Below are 20120 nucleotides of genomic sequence, written 5' to 3'. Positions count from 1 at the left end.
GTGGTGGGGCTTCTTAGGCACTGTTGATGCTGGCTATTTGAATGGGCTGTCTTGGCTGCTCCAATGACGGTGAAGGGTCTAAGCACTGTTTTCTGATTAGACACTGTATGGGGCCAGTTGCTTCAAAGGGAGTAATAGAGCATCCCCCCTACCCTTTGTAGTGCCCACCCCTCCTTGTCAGCAGTCAGTGACCAGCCGAGAGGCAACTGATGCAGGAGGCCAGGACAAGTGCAGTGGGATGTGCGTACCCAGCAGTTGAACCTCAGATAGCTCCCTGTCCTCTAGTGGGTCCCCAGCTGTGCATCCCTAAGGGCAGAGAAGTATTTCTGTGGCTCTAAAAGCTTTTCTTCCAGATTGTTTCAGCCATAGCGCCCACCAGTTACTATCAATCAGTGGGCCATGGCTGACATCAAGCAAAATCCCCCTCCCTGGGTTCTCCCAGGAGGGAAAGCAGAAATGTATGTCGGGCAGTTTTTAGGTATAATTTTGGCTGTGTATCCTGAACCTATGTTAACTGTAAGGACTTTATTCTCCCCATTTCTTTCATAGAATTGCCATAGCAGCAGTCTAGTTTTTTGAGACTTGTGTGGGCTGTGCCACTATGGCTGTGATGGGTTTGACTGAACTGTGTGGGCAGGGAGGCAGTGGAATCTTCTTCACCCTTCTAGAGCATCGTGTCTTATCACAGACAGGCTCCTTGATACCCTGGTTCTTGTAGGGAGGACCCTAGGCTCTCTCTGAAGCATACCTGTTCACCACCATGTAGTAATCTGTTTGCCTGGTGAGCAGTTGTCCTGCTAAGCTAATGTGGTAGAGAATGGTTGTGGGTTTCAGAGACAGGAATACGTGAAGGCTTTTGACTTTTAGAGCAATCCAGTCAAGCAGGTCCCTTCTTAGGCTGGCTATTGGCTGTAGCACCCTGAGGGTCTCCTGGAGGGCGAAGCCAACTCGTGTGGATTTCAGGCCTCTAATCTCTTTAGGCTGTATACCTGGAAGAACCTGGGAACGTCAGTGTGTGTCTGCGTTTGGCATTTGTTGGAGGTGACCCCCTCCCAGAGCTGTGGAACTGGGCGGCAGGTGGGCTGTTTTCTCTTGCCTTGCTGCAGCCTCAGATCTGGATTCTACAAGGGCTTTGTTTTCAGATACTGAAATCCAGTGTTTTCCCAAGGTTCTTCAACTCTAGCTGCAGCTCAACCTTCCTTTTTAGGTCTTGTGGAGGAGCAGGTGAGTCACTACGGTACCTTTATTGAGCCATCTCACCAGCACAGTATGCATATTATCCGTAATATTTATGGTGATTTATTCAGATAACTTTTGCCCCCCCAAAAAAATCTTATCAGAATTTGTTATTAGTTTTAAATAAATAAGTCATATGATTCTGAGTATAAATAGTGGCACATTTCTTTAAAAACATATCAAAATTTGTTTTATAATTAAAAGACCAGAAATCACCCTCAGGGAACCAAGAAGAGGTGTCGAAAAGTGGGTATTGTGTTTTTAATTATTAGTGCCTTTATTATGGCACAATGCAGTATTTTATACATTAACTGTTTACTGTAAAAACATTTTAAATACAAACTTCTGAAAAACCACTACAAAGGCAGCTCCAGCATAAATATGGGTCATAATTTAAAGTTTACTAAGAATATTTTCTCGACAGAAAGAGTAAAAATGACTAACATTTCCAAGGCTAGCCCAATAAACTCACTTAAGCCAAACAGTAGCTAAAGTAAGCATAAGCGGGCAATTATTCTAACATTCTTTTCATTTTATAGACTGGTTCCAAGGAACCCAGGACTCTTTATATTTGAGCAACCATTTCACTGCTGATGAAATCTATGTAGGGTACAGATTAATAGATGTAACCTTACTTTGGGACTATCATGATAGCTGAAGTAAGACATGCCAGTAAGATAGCTCTGACTTAAAAAGATGCTTGTACTTTCTTCCAGATGTGGCTAAAACCCTGTAAGAGGTCAGACATACCGGAACGGCCGAGTTATGTGGCTCCACTGTATAAGACAAGTGAGAGGAGGGGCACACTATCCACCACAGGCCATTCCACCAATTTTGTGATTGCTATGATTCTCCCCTCCGACCACCCCAAGGAGCACTGGATTGGACGGGGTGTCGCACTGCTGTGTCAACTGAACTCGTAATCTGAAGGTGCCATCACCTCTTCTTCTGCTTGTTGGACTGAATAGAATGCATGGTACTGTTAGATTTTTTTGTTTGTTTGTTTAAATAAACTGAACTAACCTTCTTAATGATGACTTTATTCTGACCTCTTTTAGAGTATCACGAAAACTCATACTTAATGTTCTGAGACAGACACGTTGGTTCACTTTCTTTCTCTTTTTGAATAACTTTATTTTGGGAGAGTTCCGTAAGCATTAGGAACATATATAAAATGACACACCACTGTTGACAATGAAAAACAGCATTTGATCACTTCCAGCTTTATAAATTTAAAAAAATGATTCAGTTACAACAACAAAACATGTTTTAGATATTTTAGCAAGTATCACCTTGCAGGACCATAATCACATTTAAGCCACTGACTTACTGTTAATGGAAAAGGTTCACACTGCATCTAGTTACTATAGTATTTCTAAGCATAATCACAGCTGATTGAATGCAATGTGATACAACACCAAAATCCATACGGATGTCACATGGTGACAGCATTGTACAAGTAATATTGGTGACCTCCAACAAGCATATGTCAAAACTAGACTGGTCAAGCTAAGTGGGATGTTGGAGCCAAACAGAAATGTAGTGGAATTAGGATTGTCTAGTGAGACCTGAAACTATACATTAAGATGATGGAAAAACTAAACACGGGTGGAACCCTATCAAAGTACTAGCAGCAACTGGGAAAGCTCACTAAGTGGTTAAGAAGATCTAGCAAATGAAGACAAACTTTATATACTGTAAGCATAACCAATCAGCTTTAAACAAGGCCTTTTAGAATGGAAGTATACTCCAGCAACTGTTGTTTTAAATGAAGCACATTTGATGCTGGAATGCACAATCCTCCTTGGGTGTAAAACTCGAAAATGAACTATAAATGCATCTTGGTTTTGAAAGCAAAATATCCAAGTCACTTGGAAGTTGGCAGTACTCAGTATGCAAGCACCTTTTAGCAAGGTTGCTCAAAGGGCCAAGCAATGAGGTGAAAGGACTGTCCTGGCTCTGCCCAGACAACTGTTCTGACTCAAGCATAAACAACAAGAGTAATAACACCTAAGGTCCCTTGCTTAAAACATAACGAAGAAATACTGGCAATTATCTACTAACACCAGATGCATGAGCTGCTCTCAATTTTTTGTCTTAAATTCACAGAGTAAGAAGAAAAGAACCGGGGAAAGGACTGGATGAAAATGTTTAAAATGGAATGATCAGGGTTTGGCTCTTACAGTGCTTTTTTTTTTTCAAGGGCTATGCTGGCTGCCAAGCAGTTAAAATAAAGCTAGCTGCGCACAGTTCAGACACAGTTTACTTGCATGAAGTGAAGAGCGAGTGGCATGAGGTACAAACAGAACTATGTGCACCTGTCTAGTTACAAGTCACTATTCAGGCTAAACATGACGTCACCCGTCACTTGACCAGTGGTGTAAGAGCGAGCAGGCACCAACAGTGTATCTTGGCACAAAATGATAAAGTGATTTTGGCTTAGTCATGTACTTGGTACCAGAGTAGCCATGGTACCAGTGCAGTAACTGTTTAGCCAACATTTTATATACAGACTATAGGCATGGCACACTTGGATTTTACTGCCAGCCACAGCATGTGCTCTGAGTTCTGATACCAAACTGGGAAAGTAACGTGAACACTCAGAACTGAAATTTTCCAATTAACCTAGTTGGTACTAGGGAAATGGAATGCCACATCCATTGATAGTTTCTAGAATGGTAATTTTAAGAAAAAGGTATCTTGACTACATGCTCTGACTCACCCCCACAAATTAAAAAAAAAAAAAAAAGAAAACCCCAACACCAAGTAGAGTAATGCAAAGAGCCATTAAGAATCTTTCATTAAACTGAAGTTCACACAAACATACAATCACAAATTTCAGTAGTTTAGGCTGCGAGTTTGAACACTATGCAAATATATACAAAAATAGTAACTCTAGATTCAAGAATAAGGGCTTTTCCCAATGCTAAATCCATACTCTAACGCAGCCTGGGCTTCCCTCTAGTTCCTAAAGTTGACTTTATACAGTTTCAAAGTTGTGTCAAGTTGATCCCTACTAATCCCATATGTATATATGTAGCTGAATTAAAGGGCACTAAAATTCATTCTTAGCATACACACAAGAATGTCTGCTCAAAGTCCATTTAAAATAGTTTTAAAGTTTAAATGATTTTTTTGGTTTAATTTCTATTTCTGCATAGCCACAGAAGTTTCTACTAATAAAAAGACTAGTGTTTTATATGATTCTCTCTTTTTTTTTTAAAAGTCTTAAACTTCTATCAACATTGGTTCATGGAGTCCCATTTTCTCCTGTCTTTATCACAAACTCTGTTGTTAAAAGACCCATTCATGCAGAGAAAACAGCACTGAGCACCAGTCTTTTGTGGTTAGGCTCAACTCTATGGAACCTGTGAGTAGTGCAGGCCACTGAATTCCCTGAGCAATGTGCATACAGGACAAGGAACCGAGGCAAGCTGCACAAACATTCTCGAAATCAACCTGGGAATGGTCAGAACTGGATGTCAAACACAATTTTGTCTTCATAGAGGGCGATCACCAGCATGATGGCAAATCCAAACAACAGTCCTAAATTCTGAAGAATGAACTGCCCAACTGGACAAAAGCCATGCTCTTCATTGTCACCGTCTCCATGTAGCATTTCTGGGAGCTGAAAGAAGAGACCAATCTTAGCAAGGCATTTAAAATACAAACTGAAAACTTCTATATCTAGTTCTAGTGAGTCTACTCTTATGACAGTTTTCTCTTCCTCTAAGTTTTTGTTACAAAAACTTTTCCTTCTGACTTCCCCTAATATTGAAGCATAAACAACACAGAATGTTTCACAGAAATGCACTCTGCATTCCTGTATGTGGGACGAAACTATTACTGGCTCTGTGCCACTCAAATCTTATTCTGAATGCTAATGCAACTGCCATAAGCACAGAACAGAGCTGACCAGCATCTACCAGGACACAGCACTTACGAATGTTCACAAAGGTGGAGGTGGGGCTCTGGGGTACCACCTGCCTGGCATTTGTAAGGGCCTTTGTGTGGGATGACCATCAGACAGACTCTCTCTCTCCTCTCTCTCTCTCTCTCTCTCTCTCTCTCTCTCTCTCTCTCTCTCTCTCTCTCTCTCTCTCAGTAGTCAGTAGACAACACTGCCCAAAGTCCCCTAAGCAGGCATTTCTATGGAGGCTCCTTTAGGAACTCCAAGCAGAGCTCCCACATATTGCCAATACCTGCCTGACTGGCTTCAAATGGCTTTAGAGAAGTAATTTCCCCTACAGGCAAGGCGGCAGCCTTCTCGGGTTTTTTTTAAAAACTCACGAGTGGCGTATGTACATTATCCTTTTAAAATGTTTAAATTAAAATGTATTTCATTTACTTAACATGAGTGAGTGTGTGTGTGTGTATGATACAGTGCACTGTGGAGGTCAGAGGACAACCTGCAGTAAGTAGTGTGTTCTCTATCCACCCCGAGAACTCAAGGTATTCCTCAGAGTTCTACCCAGCGAGCTCAGGTCATCAGGCTTGGTGGCAAGTGCCTTTATCTGCTGAATTCTCACTGGTCCTGGATATTATTTTTAAGTACTTTTTTCTGCTAGTTAGAAAAAGGGTCATGTTTGTGTTAATAATGTGCTAGAAAATTATCTGCAGGGAGCTTGTTGCCTTTGGTGTCAACATCAGAGTGTCTGACCCATTTGTGTCCTTGCAGAGAAGAGGGCCGTTCTTGTTTGCTTGCTTACTGTATAGATGACCACCATCTTCCACTGTGTCCTCGGGACAATCCCCAGAGGAGAACTAATGCTCAGAACAACTGTGTTACCACTGTACTGAGGACCGCAAAATTCCCATTCCTTTTGCTCCCAATAAATATTTCCATATTCTTTAAAACTAAGCCCAGATTTCCTATTATTAAAAACAACAACAAAACAAAATTTCCTAATTCTCTTTTCAGTCAACTTCTCTCTAGTTCCAAGTATAGTGCATGACTCTGACCCAAGCTGGAGAAGGAAGCAGGGAGGAGTGGGGGAGAGGCTCAAAATATATTGTATAAAATTACCAAAGAATGAACAAATGTTATTAAGAAACCCCACAAATTCTTACTGTACAGTTTTTCTTCCAATCTCTAGCTTCCTAGTACAAGGACCAGACCATCTTCATTCATAGTGTCTGCATTTGCAGCGGCAGGTGACAACTAATAATGACAGCTAGAGCTGTCTCCTTGTGGACAAGGCTGTAACTTGAGAAATAAAATCAAATGCTTTTCATAGTGTTCTTCATAGATGAAGTCACAAGTGCCAAGGAGAGAGAGCACAGCGTTTATGAGTGGGCCCTCCCCGAGGAGCTGACTCCAAGAGGAGACATGCTGCCTGAGGAGTGAGAAGCAAGGCTCTGGGGGGCTGCAGGAAGCAGGTTCCTACCCTTGGAGAGTTGCTCTATGGCACAGAAAGAGGAAATGACCTGACACAAGGTTAGGAAAGCTAGGAAGGGTAGCGAGCATAAACCCTGGAGGATGGTGAAAACCTGGCCCCTCAGTGTAGGAACTTAGGGATGTTATTCTTAGCTGGAACTCAAAGTTTTGAGACTGTGTGATGAACCCTGTCAGGTGAAAGTAGCATCTAATTAAAAAGTAAAAATGAAACCCACAGAAACAGACAGACCCATAGTTTCATGTGTCCGGAACCCTGCAGTAAAATGAAAATGTAACAACTGGGGCTGTTATGAACTTTGGAGTCAGACAGAGACTGGTGTGCGCATAGGAACCCTTCCTTCTGCTTGGCCATAAAGAACCTCAAAAGATTGTGTTAACTAACAGTGACAAGATGTCCCACCCCAACACAGGTCTCCTGACAAGTATTATTCTGTAATCATATCTCTAAATACTGCTATTACTTGAGTTGTGACATCAGTTGGTCAGTAATTTTCAGCATCTCCAAAAAAATCTAAAGTGAATGCCTTTCCCTAATTAAGTTGTCACAGTCTTTACACTTGGCCATAGTGTTTAAAAAACAGTCAAGTTTCCAACCACTTCCAAAGATGTCTTCCATTTCTGGACACTGCATTCTATTTGCAAATTTAGTATGACAGAAAAGATATTGGAAGCATCTTACCATGTCCACCAAGGCCACGTAGAGGAACATGCCTGCTGTGATTGCGAAGATCCAGAGTGTGATGTTGTTGGCATACTGACCAACAGCTGTGCCAATGAGCATTCCAATGTAAGCCATCATGGCTGAGAGCAGATTGTATACAATTGCTTGCTTTACGGTCATGCCTGCTTTCAGAAGAACTGCAAAATCACCTGCAATTCAGACATCATGGGAGAGTTTAAAACCACGGATTTGACAGCACAACTGTGAGTATTGAAAAAAAAAAAAAAAACCTATAAATAAAAAATTAAGAATGCACAATAAGGATATATCATTAACAACACAGCAGTGCAAAAGTTGTAGGGGTGATAGAATTGTTGTACAATCCTGTGGGTGGTATAGTTATATACGTCTATATACACATAAAGAGTCAAGCAACTATATGTACAAAGCCAGGTAAAAAGGCAGGTGTGATAGTGTATGACTGTAATCTCGGCACTTGGGGGGCAGAGGCAGGTGGATCTCTGAGTTGGAGGTCAGTTGCTTTATGGTGCTAGTTCCATAGGGCTACACAAAAAACCCTGTCTCTTAAGAAAGAAAGGAGAGGTAGACAGAGGTAAGGGGGGGGGCGGAGAGAGAGCGCAAGAGCGAGCGCTAGCCGACAGCCGGCTCTCATGGAAGCATTTTCTCAGTCGGGGTTCCCTCTTCTCAGATGACCATAGCTTATGTCAAGCTGACATAAAATTAACTGGTACAATTTTTTTCCTCTTGCAGAGCACTGCACTGGCTCACTCTCTCTTCTTCCTTGGGGTTTAGTTTAATTTTGTTCAGTTTTCTGTATATCCCTGTATGAAAGGAGCTACCTCACTTCTTTCTCCATTAATTTCTCCTCTGTATTTGCTGTAATTCACTCTGAACCAACTGTGCTAAAAAAGGGGGTATCTTTAAGTATGGGGCAAGGTATTAGAAAAGGAGGCTGATGATACGTCCTTTAGGTCAGTTATGAAGCACATCGCTTCCTTTATGGCCTCACAGATGTAGCTCAGGAAGCAGCATGATTTAACACTTAACACAGGCAGAAGGACAACTGCACTAACACCGTCTTTCCTGCTATCGAAGAGAACAGCATGATTCACTTCACTCTGGATTAACTAGCAGGATGAATTAACTAGTCAAGATCCAAAGGGTATGTGTTTGTTGTGATAGGAGCTCAAGCAGTCAAGCTGGCCCTGAACTGATCCTTCAGAAGAAACTGTTTTTAGTTAATTTTACAAAAATAAGACATAGCTGCCTCTGTCTCTCGAGAGGATATCCACACAGTGGTGTGTACGACTGTCATTTTCTTAAAGCATGCAACTTGAGTTCTGTCTCAGTCTCTTGGGGGTCTTTTTGTCTCTCTCAACTTAGCCTGTACTTAATTTATATGAAAACTGTTTCTTTATGAACTCCAGCTTTGCTTCATTAAAGCACGACTCAGAAACTTGCTCTGGTTTTCTTTGTTTGATGTGGTAGTCTACAGATCTTTGCCAATGCACATACCATATAATCACAACTACTAACAAACTCTAGAGCAGTTCTATTAGTTCCCAAATTCCCCTGGGCTCTGCACCACTAGCACAGCAAACAAACTTGCTTTGTGTTGCTATATTTCTGTCTTTTCCAGAACATTGTATGGAGTCAAACTACATGCATTGCTGGGGTCTGGATTTTTATCACTTGGCATGATACACATATAATTCATCCTCATCGATCTACATATCAGGAAATTACTTTTGATGTTCAGCAATATTCATCCCATAGATATATGCTTTACTCACCAGCTGAAAGGCATTTGGGTTACTTGTCATTTGGCCAATTATAAAATCACTGTATACAGTAAACAGGCTTTGTATCAACTCAACTCTTCATTTCTCTTGAATAAAGCCATATTGTTCATTATATTCCTAATTTTATAAGAAATCCCATCCCCACCAAATATAAGATTACAGTTGTTCATATCCTTTGATAGCACATAACAAACCCAGGAACTGAAATGTCACATTTATCTACTATCTTTTACCTTCTTTAGTAAATGTCTGTTCAATTTATTGTCTATGTTTTGTTTTGTTTTTTTTTTTTTGTGGGGTTGTCACTAAATTAAGTCTTTTAATATTATGGTCCTAAAGGCCCTTTATAAATACATCTTTGAAATTTTCAGTCTGTGGCCTGTCTTTCTCACTCTTTAAATAATGTCTATTAAATCTTAAGTTTTCGTGGAGTTGTGTTTTATTTTCTTAATGGGTTATGTATTTAGTATGTGCCTAAGAAGAATTTACTAACTCACACACAAAGACATTGTGTAGATTAATGCTTTACTTTGAGTTAATTTTTGTTCATGGTGTGTAGTATGAATCACAGACTTCTGATAGCTTCTATTTTTGGCAAGTAAACATCCTATAGAGAAGCATCATTTGCTGAACCCTATCTGTCTGGAATTTTCTTTGTACCTCACCCCCCCTCTCTCTCTGTGTGTGTGTGTGTGTATGGAGACACTAGATATGTTTCAGTAATTTACACACCTGTCCTTTTCTTAATACCACAGTTTTGGGTATGTGGCTAAGCCAAGTTTCAAATCAGTTTGCTATCATTTTTTCAAAAATTTCTAGATGTCAAATTGTTTGCTTTTCACATAAAAGTTTTAAGGAGCTCACTAATCTCTGTTAATGAACCTGCTGTTGTTCTGATTGCTAGGGATCAAGAGAACAGAAAAAGAAGAACACTTAATAATACTGAATCTTCTGGTCCATGAGCCAACTTTGATTTCTGTTGGTACTGAGTAGTTTTTAGTACAGACTCCATGCATACTGTTGGATTTAAGCTCAATACTTCATGCTTTTGGTGCAAGTGGAACCATCTTATACATACGGTATAAAGTGAAACATTTCACTTAAAACTCTTTGTTCTTGCTGGGCGTTTGTGACTCACACCTTTAACCCAGCACTCCAAAGGCAGAAACAAGTGAATCTCTGAGTTAAAGGCCAGCCTAGTCTACAGAATGAGTTCCAGGCCAGCCAAGGCTACACAAGGAAACCCTGTTTCAAAACACCTAAAAAAGTTCTTTGTTCTTGTCTTTCAGGCTGTAAAGACTCCGAGGTTTTGCATATTTCCCTAGCTTCTTTTGTAGTGAGAGCCTGTGTAAGTATTTTAACTAAGTCAAAGGATTCCCTGCAAGTGAGATTAGACAGAGCATGCAAATCTTCATAATTCGGTAACTCACTGTCCTTTTTCTCCTGCTGACAAAGGTATTAATTAGCAGAACAGATAAGGTGTGCCTGCCAAAGCTGTTGATGAATGTGATCTAGTACTGTGGTTACTAACAATAATTACTGAGATTTTAAAAAAGGAGTTGACTTTGATGATCTTATCTAAAAATTCTATGGGCTAGAGATAGCTTTGTGGTTAAGAACACTGCAGTGATGCTCTTCCAGAATACCTGGGTCTGATTCCCAGAACCCACAACCATCTTGGAACTCCAGGTCAAAGGGTCCAATACACTTTTCTGACCAACTTGGACACCAGACATACACATGGTACACAGAAATACATTCAGGCAAAACACCTATACATAAAAAAAAGAATAAATAAAAACTAAAGGAAAAATCCATTTATATGGTGAAAGGCCAACTTAGACAACTACGCACGTTACAGATAATTTATTTTGAATTAAATTTAATCTCTGATGTACTTGAGGGGAATGGGGAAACACCACAGCACTACACCTTATCTGAGTTGAATTTTAAAATTATGATTCATTACCAAAATGTTGTGGAATATTTGTTTAGTTATGCAAAGGTGTGTTGCATTTGTTTAACTATGTAAACATTGTTGCATTGTATATGTTTCAGAATATTTGTTTAACTAGGTAAAGATTTATTGCTTTTGTGTAATTATATAAAGATGTGTTGCTGTTTTACCTTGCCTGCCTAAGGTACTAATTGGTCCAAATAAGAAATGAACAGCTAATGGCGAGGGAGGAGGTATAGGTGAGACTTCCAGACAGGGCAAATAAGTAGAAAGAGTAATTTACACTTGATGAAAGAAAAGGAGACACCAGGGGCCAGCCAGCCAGAAACAGAGGAAGCAGGAAAGTAAGACATACAGAATGAAAGAAAGATTAAAAGTCCCTAGGCAAAATGTAGATGACTAGAAACACGTTAAATTAAGTTAAAAGAACTAAGTTAAAAGGGACAAGCCTGAGCTAAGGCTGAGCATTCATGATTAATAATGAGTCTCCATGTCTTTATTTTGGGAGCTGGTTGGCATCCCAAAGAAAATTCTAAATGTGATTTTCTTGATGCCAAAATGCAATGCTCAGAATCAGTAAGGGAGTTTGGGCCAGGCACAGTGGTACATGCCTCTAATCCCAACACTGGGAGGTAAGGCAGGACGGAGACAAACTTGAGACCAGCCTTGTCTACACACTAAGTTCTAAGTTCCAGGCCTGCCAGAGCTATATGGTGAAATCCTGTCTCACCCAAAAAAAAAAAAAAAAAAAAAAAAAAAAAAAAAAAAAAAAACTAAGCTTTTGTTTTTAGAATATATAACAACAATTATAAAATAAATGTAAGACAACGATTATCCACAAGAGAGAGAAACTGAAGAGCATAGGAAAATGAAAAACTGCACAAAACAGTTGGGGTACTTGGGATTACAGTACACACCATGAGCAAGAAAACATTAGAAAATAGGAAAAAAGGCCTACTTTATTAAAATCATGTAAGAATAATAACACACACGCGCACACACACGAAATTGTCCAAACGTCTAACTTTATATATGAGAAAGAAACGACAAGAAGTTAATGATTATTCCAGTGCTCATTAATGACTATCAGGACCACAATGTGATCTCTCTGTCATCTGTGAAGGTATCACTGTCTTAGGTTTCTGTAGTTCAATTTTCAGTTATGTTGTAGCAAACTTCAACCTGCTTCTTTAATGCTGTGAGTTGAGAGTTTCAGGACAGGCTCTAAAGCTACACAGAGAAACCCTGTCTTGAAAAACCCCAAAACAGAAAGAAAATATAAATGAAATAAAATAAAAGGGGGTTAACAGCATAATCATTTGAGAAATGACACTTTTTTTTTTTTTTTTTTTTTTTGGTTTTTTGAGACAGGGTTTCTCTTGTGGCTTTGGAACTAGCTCTTATAGACCAGGCTGGTCTCGAACTCACAGAGATGCGCCTCTGCCTCTGCCTCCTGAGTGCTGGGATTAAAGGCATGCACCACCACTGCCCATCGAGAAATGACTTAATTCATGATCATCAACCTAGTCATCATGTATGATCCTTCCTCACAGCCTCCCCATTACGGAAGTAGGAAGCACATGGGCACTGACATTTCTTTGATAAACAGGTGCTCTCAGTCTTGTCCTGGGATGTGCCTGGCCATCAATGGCACTCTACACTTGCCAGTAGGTTTCTGTCTTAACATCTCTGCAATTTAATACATTTTACAATTGAAGAAGGCCTAGATTTGATGAAAACAGGCAAGAATTTTAAGGCTCATACCTAATTCATGTGGCAGTTCGTGACAGAAGACGGCTATCGAAGTACTGATTCCTCCCGTCAATCCAGCACTAAAAGCTGCCCCTGGAGAGGATTATGAACACAGCGGCCAATAAGTAAGGTTCGGGTCTCCTGGTTCTTCCATTCTTGTTGGTGAGATGTTCCTTCTATGTGAATTAATTTCATACTTTATGTTACCCATCCAACTTCCTCATCATAGCTTTGAACATACACTGGGATATAAAATCTCATCCCACTAGCAGAAGTCTATATTCTTTAGTATCAACAGCTACTATGGCTATAAAAGATATGGTTTCTACTTTCTGAAAGAAACCAAAGCCTATTTCTCATCAGTAAAATCTAGATCCCAAAGAGAACTATGTCCTGGTCAAAACTAATTTTCTAAATCAGTCATTAGTTTATATTATAAAAACAGCATATATAGTTCCCATACATTCTAGTATATGTGACTTTTCTATGGTGGGTTTTTAATATGAAACTTTCCTTCACTTTTCCAAAGCTGTGAAAACTTTTATTAAATCCAAGACTAAAACTGTACTAGTGTCTTGTAGGTATGACTATGTGTATGAAATACAATGGTAAAGAGGCAGTTTTCAGTAAGGTGACTGAACTTCAATGAGAAAGCAAGTTCTTTAAGAAATATACCATAGACACCGTTTAGCTGCAGAAAACCAAAAACTAAAATTTCATCTTTTACCTCTACATACCTTATCACTTGGAGAAAAATGGTAATAATGTATAGGGAGACATTTAAAAATTCTAGGTAAAGTTTAGCCTCGTGGACTGTAGTTGATAAAATTGGGAGGAACGTAATAGAAGAAGGGAAGCGTGCACCGCTTCCTGGTGCTCACCAATGGCCAGCCCGTCACTGAAGTTGTGGATGCCGTCCCCCATGATCACCATCCAGGCTATGTTGGCTATTCCTGTTTCTTTCAGGTCTGAGCCAGAGTGGCAGGGGCCATGCGAGTGGTGCGAGTGTTTGTGGTGCCACTGGTGGCTATGCTTCCGCAGCACGGCTTTCTCCTCGTCGTGGTGGTTATGTGAAGGCACATGGATCTCATGCTCATGAATGGTGTGTAGTCCGTCATTCTGAGAATGGTCCATGATTTTCTCCTCCTCTACACTCAGGTAATTTTTAGGAGGGGATTCTTGCTGGCCTTCTAAATCCGTCAGTTCAGTCTCATTAAGTCGATCTTCAGAAACAACTGAGTCATCAGTTCCTACATTAAAATAAAGGATATGTTCATCTAGCAGACGCATTCACAGCTGCTAACTTAAGCCTGGGCAGGACAGCACTGCAAGCCACTTAACTGAATACATTTTAGTCTTAAAGTGACTATATTTCCCTAAAATATTTTAGAAGTCATTCCATTAGAATAATTTTTCTGAAGTCTACCAGCTAAAATTTAAATAACTTGCCCAAGTCAGCTAACTGATGGCAAAGTTCTCTACACATGCTCCATCAATGATAATGCCTCTTAGAGATCTTTGTTGGAATGTGCTAATGACATTTGATAAGTCATTTTTAAAAAGTTATTTTCTGCTGGGCGTTGGTGGCGCACGCCTTTAATCCCAGCACTTGGGAGGCAGAGGCAGGCTGATCTCTGTGAGTTCGAGGCCAGCCTGGTCTCCAGAGCGAGTGCCAGGATAGGCTCCAAAGCTATACAGCAAAACCTTGTCTCGAAAAACCAAAAAAAAAAATAAATAAATAAAATAAAATAAAATATTTTCAAGCACTATTTTTTTATGACAAAGATCTGTATAACTGTCTTTTGGGAGAGTTCCACAGCTAGGGAAGGCTGCTATCCCTACTGATAACCACTGACATGCTGAAGGGAAAGAGAAATTGAAATGAAATCTGAAAAAAAAACTAGGTTAAGAAAACGTTTACCTTTTCTCTGAAAACTGCTGAGCTACGCCGTTCCATTAGAGAACAGAACTTGTGGATTTCTGATACAAGGGCAAGCCGCCCTCCTCTAACTACAGAGGCAACTTCTCCTTTCCCTTCTATAAACAACCACCTATGCAGGAAACGGTACCCCTTTCCTGGAAATCCATACCTGCAATCCCATCACTGGGAAGGCCAAAGGGGGGGGCACTCTATCTAATGCTATCAGAGAAGACCGTCTCATTTTGGGGGTTGTTCTGGTTGTGACAAAGAGTGGCTTAGCATTTTATTTCTTCTTTTTAAGATATTGAAACAGAGTAGCCTTGCTAAGTAGTCTAGGCTGGTCTTAAATTGAAGGCCTTCCTGCCCCAGCCTCCCTGATGCTGAGATTATGGGTGAGTGTCATTATGCCTGACCCTTTCATTCATCTATTTTTAAACCAGGAGTGGAAAGTTTTCCTTGCTCCTAATATATCTGGTTTCACAGCATGAACAGCACTGGAATTAACTAAAGTAAACAAATGGCCAAAATTACAAGATACACTCACATTTAAGGAAGAACATATTAGGAAAACCACAAAGAAAAGAAATTTCAAACACACTGTATAGAAACAATTGTTCAATTTTTCTATTTTAAATTTCTCATTGCAATTGTTGGCTACCAGCAAGGGGCTTTAGTTGGAGCCAGTCAGCATCCGGTGTGCTGTTTAACTTGTGATCTGAAAGCTTTCTTCCGATAGTTGATTCTTCCGTGCTCTGCTTCACAAACCATTTCTGTTTTCCCTGTGGTGAGAAAAAAAAATCTGATATTATATAAAATCTGCAGCAATGACTAGTAACAACATACCCTTATTAACACTCATTTGGGAGCAATTAGTGTTAACATTATACAGTTATTATTTTTAATTGATCACACTTTAATGTACAGTCTGTGCATTTACATGCATACCATAACACGTGTGTGCAGGTCGGAGGATAAATTGGTGACCCCTTCCACTAGATGGGTCTTGGGTCATCAGGCTTGGCTGCAAGCTCCTTTACCCACTGACCCATCTCACTGGTTCAATTCATCTACTTTTAGAACAGAATGCAAGGTATTAAACTATTACACAATCCAAACACTGTGTGAAAATACTGTGTGTAGTGCCTCTGTAGTACTATAAAGTAGCAGAAAGTTCCAAATTTTCATGGCTATTTTCTTACTACAATGGAATCTCCCTCTGCCCTGGGTATAGTCTGCTTCTGAGATGTACATGGGTAAGTTTATTAACACGAAGCATACAACAACTGACCAGCAAAATGGGAGCAATCTTGTGAGAATTAGTAAGGTAACATAACAATCACTGATTCTTAACAACTTGGAGAAAAAAAACAAGCGTTCTTTCTTGTGACTTTGTAAGCAGACACTGAATGTAATTTAATCCTCAACTACTTAATGTACTAATTGCCGTACCACATAGATTAGGCTTGAATTCCTCTCTCTTTTGACTTTGCAGTGTGGCTTATTACTGAGTACTTCTATAACTACCAGTATGAATAACTCTTTGTACTAAAATTTCTGCTTTCCTCTAATGTTAATTTTAAAAGCATATACTCTAGAACAGTGGAAATGAGCTGAGGCCTCTCTGGGAGTACTTACTGCCTGGCATGGGCACCATCAGGATGGTTTCCAGGATGTAAACTACAAGTCAAGTGTTTAATCACTCTAAATTCTGTGTGTATGCTTGTATGGCTAGTTGTGCCTGAAGCAGTCTCCAATTATAGGCACTATCGGTTTCCTCTTTCCCCGTGTGAGCACTCTGCTGAAGTTCTAAGGACATGAATCTATCCCAGGAATTTTGGCTGGCCTTAACCAACACAGGGCAGTATGCTCTGTAATGCAGTTTTTACTGTAGTGTTGTGCTTTTTCTTCTTCTGTGTATGTGGACATGCATGTGTGGGCGTTTTCATGTAGATGGACATGTGGAGGCCAGAAGTCCATCTCAGCTGTTGTTCCTTAGGAGTCATTCACCTAATATTTTTCTTTCCTTTCCTTTTTTTTTGGACACTGGGTCTCTCTCTGCCTGGAACTTGCCTATCAGGCTAACCTGGTTGGCCAGTGAGCCAGTTTCCACTTTGCTCATGCTGGGATTACAGGTGTGCACCACTATGCCCAGATTTTGTGTGGGTTGTGAAGCCTGAACTTAGGTTCTGCTTGCATGGCAAGTACTCTACTGACTGCAGTATCTTCCCAGCACTTTGTTCTTTTTTACTTATGTATAAGCATCCTTTTAAAATACATAGAAATTGCCTTTCCTTTTAAAGTACATAGTAATTGCTATCAGTGGTAGCACATGCCTTTAATCCCAGCACTTGGGAGGCAGAGGCAGGCAGATCTGAGATAGAGGCTACCTTAGTCTACAGAGTTAGTTCCAGGATAACCAGGGCTATAAAGAGAAACCTCGTCTTGAAAAAGCAAAATAAACAAAAATCATAGTTAGTTATGTCTATTAATGGAGTTCAGTTTGGTATTTTGAAACATGCACCCAATATGTACTGATCAAAGAAGGGCAATTAATTAGTATTTTCCCCTCTTTATCATTTATTGATGACTGAAAGCCTTTGTGACCCTCTCTTCGGGATCTTCATGAATTAGACTACATTATTCTGAATTACAGTTGTCGTTAGTTTCCCGAAACATTGCAACTTATTCTTCTTGAGTTGTGCTTTTAGTTATCTTGCTCCTATCTTCCCATGCTCTGGAAACCGCTATCCACATGCAGGTGACAGCTGTTGCTGTCAATACAGGAGAGCAAGAAGTTTCTCGGTTTGGCTTATTTTATTCACCATACTTTCTAGTCCCATGCATCTTGATAAGACTTTACTTTTCTTTGATTGAAAATTCTTTCTGCACCTATACAGCTTCTTCTCCATGCAGAAGGGTTGATCCCTTATTTTTGGCACTGTAAGTAGTGCAGCAATAAATATGGATGTGCAGAGACTGTTGATAGGCTGATTTCATTTCCCTTAGACATACTCAGAAGTGGGATGGCTTCTTTATATGGCAGATCTATTTTTTAGTTTGTGAAAGAACCTTTCACAGTAACTAGCAGTATATGTTGCCACCAGCACTGTGAGAGTCCCTTTCCATGTCACACTGCTCCACATTGTTACTAGAAGGCCATTATACTGATCACAGCCATCTTGACTAGGTGAGATGGTAACTCATTAGAGTCCTTTTTTCTTCTTGGAGTAGCTTGAGCCCCGGAACTCACACACACTCACAATCAACTATACTCTTCCTCTAAGGCTTATGAAGTTGTTTCATAAGAGAATTCTATTCCTACCATTTGCCCATTTTAACATTTAAAAATGATTCATTAAAGTGATAAATTTAAAAAATAAAAGCTACATACCCATAGGCTATTTTAATCCAGGGATACATTGCATGTCTAAACCAGGTTAAGTGTATTATCACCTCAAACACTGACCACCTCTTTGTAGAAAGAATTTGCAAGATCTTGTATAGTGTTCTCAGCTTGTGGCTTTTTATTAATGTAGATTATCGTCAACATACTTGCAACAGCTCACCAGAGCTTGTCATTCCTGTCTGACTGTAATTTAGTAGTTACTGGGCAGTACCTCCCCATCTCTGACCTCTATCCTCAGCCTCTGGTAACCACATTCTACTCTCAAGTGCGAGGAGACAACTTTAGATTTTTTTCCTGTGGAGGACCACACAGTACCCATCTTTCTGTGCCTAACTTCATGTAACTTGGACAATCTCTAGTTCTACTGACCTTGTTGCAAGTAGTAGTCTACATCTTTTTTAATGGATAGATAGTATCTCTCTATATGCTTCGATTTCATTTTCCACTGACATGGAATGCATAGTCTCTTTCCATTTCCTGGCTATACACCAACACTGGCCTGCAGATGTTTCCTTGACATACTCACTTTGCGTCCTTTGGATACATATCTAGTAGTGGGACTGTGGATCCTATGGTGGGTTTACTTTGAATTTTCTGAGGGAACTTCCAGACAGCTTTCAAAATAGCTACAGTACTTTCATGTCTTCCTATGGTATGCAGATTCCCTTTCTCCACATCCTCATCAGCACTTGTTATCTTTAACTTCCTTCCTCTTTTTTTTTTTTTTACTTACTTTTTTGGTAATTAGTTTACTACTGGATAGATTTCTTATTGGGGTTTTTGTTGTTGTTGTTTATACACTGCTGGGGAGGCACCTCAGAAGCAAGTCAAGCATGTTTGTCTAAGCTACACTCCTGGTTTTTGCTGTGATTCCAGTTGTATTTGTTGATTGGTAATGTTGACTATATCTAATACACATGCCTGTCTCGATGTTTTTCAACTGGATTGTTTGTTTCACTGTCTTTAAGTGCTTTTTAGCTCTCTATTCTGGACATTAATCCCATTAGACTATCATTTTCAGTATTTTCTGTAGGTTGTTTGCTGTGCTATGTAGAAGGCTTTTGCATTTACTCTGACATCACTAATCAATTTTTGCTTTTACTTTTTGTACTTTAGTATCATACTTAAAAAAAAAAGTTCAAACCAATAACTTGAAATGTTCCCCTTCTTTTCTCCTAGCAGTTTTTATGCCCTCAGGTTTCTGATTTCTGTATGAGCTGTGAGATGTGCCTAGTTTCAACCATTTGCTTGAGGAGTTCCAGCACCACCTACGGCTGTCTTGAAGTCCTAACTGGGAGCCCCTCTGCCTTCTGACTTTGTCCTGTTGTTTTAGACTGCTTTGGTTTTGGGGGGTCTTTGCTCCCACATGAATTTTAGAAATGATTTCTCTAGTTCTATGAAGACTGCCATTAACCACCTTGCTGTTTTAATGAGTACTGTATTGAAACTGCAGCTTGGGCTGGGTTTTAAGAACATTTGGACAATATTAATTCTGATGGGTGGTCTTCCCTATTTTTACCCCTTCAACCTATAGCTATTGTAATGGGATTTCTTGCATAATTCCTTTCTCAGAAGACTCACATCATATTTTTGTCAGCTGGAACCTCAAACTTTCCTGAATGTAGCATTTATCGGTTCTGCTTGTCTTTTGGTAGAATTTTTAGGCTTCCCTGTGAATAGACTCCTATCTTCTGCAAAAAAAAAGAAATGTGAAGTCCTCCAGCCTTCATGTGTACCTTCTGTTATTACCTTTTCTTTTCTGACCACCACAATTAAGATTGTTAGTATCACACTATTGTTCAGAATCAGGAAGGAAACACATTCACAGCTTTCCCAACTCAGCATCACGCTGGCTGTGTCTTTGTCACAAACACCTGCTAAAATGCTGAGGGACGTTCCCCTTTTATACTCAAACTGTTCAGTTTTGTTTGTTTTAATTATGAAAGAATACAGGTTTTCATCAAAT

The 20120-nt window shown here is 39.8% G+C and overlaps 2 protein-coding genes across 5 annotated transcripts in view; one reads left to right on the top strand and one right to left on the bottom strand.

Moving 5' to 3' along the window:
• The window catches only part of Dnah7 (dynein axonemal heavy chain 7), a 215011-nt gene extending 212762 nt beyond the window's left edge, over nt 1–2249 (top strand). The window contains exon 65 of the mRNA XM_035438832.1: nt 1953–2249. Within this exon, the coding sequence (XP_035294723.1) occupies nt 1953–2159 (207 nt within the window). The 3' untranslated portion in view covers nt 2160–2249. The remainder of the gene's footprint in view (nt 1–1952) is intronic.
• Nucleotides 2250–2340: 91 nt separating this feature from the next.
• Slc39a10 (solute carrier family 39 member 10) overlaps nt 2341–20120 on the bottom strand; it is a 54270-nt gene continuing 36490 nt past the window's right edge. For 3 of the 4 annotated variants that reach the window (XM_027396871.2, XM_027396872.2, XM_027396873.2), the window contains 5 exons: nt 15407–15527; nt 13709–14077; nt 12840–12920; nt 7314–7504; nt 4706–4864 (listed from right to left, as the gene is read on the bottom strand). In XM_027396871.2, the coding sequence (XP_027252672.1) occupies nt 4706–4864; nt 7314–7504; nt 12840–12920; nt 13709–14077; nt 15407–15527 (921 nt within the window). Of the gene's footprint in view, nt 4865–7313; nt 7505–12839; nt 12921–13708; nt 14078–15406; nt 15528–20120 lie in introns of all 4 variants that reach the window. The other variant, XM_027396874.2, reaches the window with a different exon arrangement.

The sequence above is a fragment of the Cricetulus griseus genome, chromosome 2, assembly GCF_003668045.3.
Source record: "Cricetulus griseus strain 17A/GY chromosome 2, alternate assembly CriGri-PICRH-1.0, whole genome shotgun sequence".
NCBI classification, from domain to species: Eukaryota; Metazoa; Chordata; class Mammalia; order Rodentia; family Cricetidae; genus Cricetulus; species Cricetulus griseus.
This window is presented reverse-complemented; position numbering and strand designations above follow the sequence as displayed.